Source organism: Chanos chanos, chromosome 12 (assembly GCF_902362185.1).
Source record: "Chanos chanos chromosome 12, fChaCha1.1, whole genome shotgun sequence".
Classification (NCBI taxonomy): domain Eukaryota; kingdom Metazoa; phylum Chordata; class Actinopteri; order Gonorynchiformes; family Chanidae; genus Chanos; species Chanos chanos.
In genome coordinates, this window is record NC_044506.1 from 21,940,782 (window position 1) to 21,946,468 (window position 5,687).

Genomic DNA, 5,687 nt, shown 5'->3' on the forward strand with positions numbered 1-5,687 from the left:
TCAGATCTTTTGGGGTGGGCTTGTGTTTTTGCCTGTCACAGCACTAGAGGTCTGTGTCAGAGTGCAGCAGTGAGCCTTTTGGCATCTCAGGACGAGAAGCTTCTCCTTCACAGCCTTTAAGCAGCGGCTGAGAGTGCTCTGAACGGCGGTGGAGGAGAAGTAGAAGATGATGGGATCTAATGAGGCGTTTAGGGTGCTGGAGATCAGGGCCAAGTCCCGCCACGCCTCGTTATCCTCCCGGATGAAGCCCACCACATGTGACACATTGTAGGGTCCAAAACAGACGGCGAAAACCAGTAACGTGCCCAAGGCCAGCCCGATGGCCCTTAGCCTGCGTCGCCGGCTGATGTGGGGCAGCCTGGACAGAATGCGGATGAAGTTGATGTAGCAGAAGGAGCAGATCACGAAGGGAACGCAGAACAGAACGACAAAGAGCTCCAAACGGACATTGACCAGGATTTTCAGCTGCTCACTGTGGAATCCATTGTAACACATTCTAGATGACACCACGCTGTTATTTCGGTCAGCGTAATCACTACCCAAAGGCAGAGTGGGCACGATGTAGACAAAGCTCAGGTTGAGAAAGCTGAAGAGCCAGAGGAACACGCTTGCAATTACGGAGTATCTCGACCGACGACCCACCGAGTACCGAAAAGGGAATGTCACGCCCAAATACCGCTCCACGCTGATCGCCGTCAGGAATAACGTGCTGGTATAGATGGTGGAGTAAAACATAAAGCTGCTCAGAGGACACAGGAAGTCGGGTAGAAGCCAAACCATGTTATCAACTGTCTCCTTCATCTTGAACGGCAGGAAAGCGAGGAACATCAGGTCAGAGAGCGTGAGGTTCAGCAGGAGGATATCAATGGGGATGGGCTTACGGTGCACCTTGCGGCAGAAGGTGTACAATGCCAGCGCGTTGGAGGGGAATCCAATCAGGTAGGTTGTGATATAGGCAGACAAGTAGAGCTGGCTGGTCACCATGGCAACGGCTTTGGGTTTGACAGTTGCAGGCTGGTTCACTGTAATACTGTGAGAAGAGAATGTACGTCACTATAATGAATGAAGAGATTAAAGGCAAAAAAACCCAAACAAACGAACTTTAAATCTGTTTTCACAGAGGTAGAGTTCAACATGAGGTGAATAGGTGTTGTTAACAACTGACAGATTTTCACATTTGCGTTAAAATAGAAGTTTGGAGGTCTAAATCGAGGTTTGAATTGGTCTCCCTCAAATCTGCTGCTTACAAAATGAAAATAAAAAAGACCCTAAACATTCGGGGTCAACTGTACCGTGTACTAATACAGACCCGCAGCTCTGAGGTGCTCTGAGGTGAACTAATTCTCGGTAGAAATGATCGCTTTATGCTTCACATCAGTTTTTCCATCTCTACCTGAATGGTTATGGTGAGAATTTGGATAGGAGCAGCTGCTCCTCACTGAACTCATCCTATCAGAAGCTTCTTTGTAACATCTAACTGGACCAGACATCACTGAATCAAAATATGTGTACAACAGAGGAAAAATTGTCATGGAACTGCTTTGAGTAATATTTCTATTCAAAGCTAAACAATAAAAAACTGCATACAAAAGAGACTTTCTACAGAAAACAGTATCTGTATTTTGACAATTTTTGTGCAGTTCTAGTCAATTAAATCAATATGCATCCCTGCAAGTAAAATTTGTCTATTTGTCAAAGTTTGTGTGTCGCAAAAGTTGGTGGGAGCAAGGCTAATGGCTGAAAACACAGAAGAGGAAAACCGTAAACCAATCAGAGGACCCTTTCCCGACACTAAAGAGAGTCACAGCTGACCTATATTTGAATCAAACTCCAGTGATCATGTTAATATGTTTTTGACAGCATTGTGAAAACGTGAAATAGTGAATGGTGAATAGAATAGTGAAAATCTCAGCTTAGGAGTCAAAGCCTGTGAGCTTCACTCCATATCTTAGGGTGTGTATCTCTACTTCTGAGACCAATGCAATACACATCTTAATACATAGTGATGTGATGTGTGAAAGATACACTTTGATCAGCCAGTAATTTGATATGATATAATGTAGCCCTCTTTTGATGCAATACAATACTGTGTGTTACAATGCATTTCAATATAGTGCAAATACATTAGTTTAAAGTCAACTATATTTTTTGCCACTGAATGCAGGAAAAATATAGCAGACATAAATCATCAGAACCCAGTCAATTAAACTTAAAATGACACTTTCAAACAAGCTGTCCTCCTGTTAATAACTTGTTGCACTGGTTATGGCTTTTACTGGTGGGCTGGTGTGTGATAAAATAACCGTCATTCAACATCTGATGTAGCTCTCTCCATTCAAAAAGTTCTCTCTCCACTCAACAAGTAACAACAGGGAAAAAATGTGGTGCTCTTTGAGGAGTGGGAGGACACGCCTTCACAGTAACGGACAGTTAGAGAGAGAGAGAGATAAGCACAGAGGGGAGAGAAAGTGTGAGAGAGAGAGAGAGAGAGGAAGAGAGAGAGAGAGAGAGAGAGAGTGGAGTGCATAAGGGCATTAATTTGATAACGTTCCTAAACAAGGATAATAAAAAAGACATACCCCTGTCGTATCGGACCCTAACGATACAGAGACATGTGTACCAACTCAGTAGCGACTCCCTCCCAACTTCTGCCCGATACACGCTGATCGGATCGGTGCGTATCCTGTTACAGAACTAAGCTCAGTGCACCTTGTCGGATCAGTGGATCACTGCACCCCTACCTGGAAGACACAAAGCTGTTTCAGACCTTGTTTAATGGAATAACCATAAATACATAAATAAATAGAATGACAACATAAGAACAGTGATATAAACAAACAAAGAAATTGATAAAAAAAAGACAGAATAATTTGCTGGACGCAGCTGACTGAAAACAATTTTTGCTGTTATATGGTCAGTGTTAACGATCTTGTAAAAAATAAAAAGACCTGATTATTTGAATGACAGCCATATCTTTATGACATCCTGATCAGTGGAAATGTAAAAAAGGACATTTCACAAATAAAATGTCCTCTCTAATGACAGCACAGTAGTCATCAGTCTCTTTGGTAACAGATGTGGTAAGAGAGTTCAGATCATCTGGAAAACATTTCTTTTCTGTTTTTGTGGTGCAGTGTACAGCACAGGAGCTCCTAGTTTAAAAATGTGATCTGCAATACACTAAAACATATTAAAATATTTTGTTATGCTGTGGTAATTGTGAGCATCAACATAAACAAAGGAGTCTTTCTTTTATTATTCTGAGGAAACACACAGATAACAGGACAACGCATTCATAAAATCTCTCTCTATCTATCTCGTTCTTTCTCTCTCTATCTCTCCCTCTCCCCCTCTCTCTCTCCATCAGCCATGAGAGAAAGTATCAAGCTTCAAGGAACAAAAGAAGCAAAAAAAAAAAAAAAAGAACAGATAAGGAATAAAGGGAAAGGTATAGCCCAGTGCTGCAACCAATATTCACTCACTTTGTGGCAGAGAAAAGAGTTAGACATGCTAAGAAGACCTTTAACTTAAGCAAAAAGTGGGGGGGGTGACAAAGTGTGTGAACTTTTCCCCAGAGACCGTTTGCCTTGAGAATTCGGTGTCGCAAGAATGAGCGATGCATTCACATTTTTCCGAGATGGAATCATCTATATACATTACTACAGTCTTACTTTGAATTAGGGAAGAGATCCAAATGCTCTGAAAACTGCCGTGCAGACAAAATCTAAAATGAAATCAACTTATGCTGTAGAGATAAAATAAAATAAAATAATCGTAACTTGAGATTGCATAATCTTGCGATTTATGTTATGTTATTCTACAAAAATATAGTAGACTCACCTCCACAAAGTTGGGATGTTATGTTTTTGGTCATCTTGTCCTCTCTTCTGAGACGAGGGACGTTCTGAGAGGGGAAAGTACACCTGACTCACTCCTCTGACATCACGTAGCAGAGTTCACCAGTGGCTAAGACAACGGAAATTAAAAGAACCCCTGCACAATCACTGTCCCTAAAGGTCTCCAAACATGGTTCCCCGGCAACCACTGGACTGATCAACTCTAAGCAGACAGACATTTTAATCATGTTTAATGGGACCAGGCCACAGCTAGTACATGTTACATGATCTGAGATGAATGGTTCATCATCACAAACCTCTTTGAGCGTGTCTGGTATGTGTGTGAGTGTGTGTGTGTGTGTGTGTGTGTGTGTGTGTGTAGATGGGGAAGAAGGGGGGATTGGCATGAGTGTTAAGTAACTTTGTTAAGATGGAGACTGATATGAACTTTATCATAGTTTCAGTTGTACTGGTTTTACAGTGGAAAAAAACTGAGGAAGAACTTCATTTCCTGTAAAACTCATGACATTTGAGGGAAAAAAAAAACCTTTGTCATGTTTCGCTGCTTGGCCATTTACTGTTACATCATTTAATGTTACGACATTTTTCTTTACTGATACAACATTAGCACCTGCATTTATACATGCATTTACAATTTTCATGGATCAGCAGCAGTTCTTAGACGACTGCTATAGAGTACAACAGTCTTCACAGTGCCGGATTTGGTCACTCTGTGTCATGTACTGTAGAAGGGGCTGCATGTATGCATGTGCAGGGTTGTCTCAGTTTTACTGAGATGGAACATGACACAAAAGACCTCCAGGAACTTACAGGGTTAAGGATTTTACGCTTCACAACTCACATGACAGGTTAACAATTGAAAATAGTATCGCACGAACACAAAAGGCAAAACTAGTAGTGTTTGTACAGGACTGAACAGGGCCCAACTGGCTGAAAACAGGTGGAAATAATGAATCAATTGACAGGGTGAAACAAAGTAAACCAGAAGTAAGAGAAAACCTGACATAAAATGGACCAGTAGAGGGCGATAGAGAGAACCAAGGCGCGACATTCTAGCTTTTTCTTTATTGGTGTGTTTGCATAGGAATATGCACCATACACATACATAAACACTGTAAACACGTTCACACAGCATTGCATAGGGAGGACAGGCAGTCATAAATATATACAATAAAGTAGGATTGAAATTGCCTATAATTTAGTTTTCTGTGGGGGAAAAAAAACATATCTGCTACCCCTGTGTTTGTATTAGAGCCATGTTACCTGGATAACACAACAAACTCAAAACTTTTATTCACTCTTCCTCTTTGTAAGTCTTTACAAGGAGAATAATCAGTTATCTTACATGTCTCTAAAAACCACAAAGTATATGCATTAGTTACCAGGTCTGCCAACACCATGACTCCAAAAGTCATAGTTAGCATGGAGAGTCCTGTTCTACTGGACCATATCACAAAGTCATTTTCATCGTGCACAGTTTTCACATGCTATCATTCAATTCACGAATAATGAACTAATGTGAAACTGAGATGAATGTTCACAGTTCTTGAGAAATGTCCAGCGTTGAAATTATTAGAGTTCTTTTAACCGGGCTGAGCAGGACACTGACAGTCAGGACAGTCATTTAAACGTGCTGTCCCAAGAATACCAACCAGTACTCCTTGAAAATGTTCATTTTTGTATAATGCAAGACAAACTGATTTTTCATTCATTTCCACATTTGTTAGTCGGGTCAATATGTCCTCTTTTCCTTTACAAATGTTGATGTCAACTGAACTTTGAGCATTCATTTAAATGTACAGGTTATTTTAGCAAAACATTTAAAAAGCA

The 5,687-nt window shown here is 40.9% G+C and overlaps 1 protein-coding gene across 1 annotated transcript; it reads right to left on the reverse strand.

The window, feature by feature from the left end:
* On the reverse strand, positions 1 to 984 carry LOC115824874 (free fatty acid receptor 2-like). The gene has a single exon (XM_030788598.1). The coding sequence runs from the start codon at positions 982 to 984 to the stop codon at positions 1 to 3; it is 984 nt and encodes a 327-aa protein (XP_030644458.1).
* Positions 985 to 5,687: the final 4,703 nt, after the last annotated feature.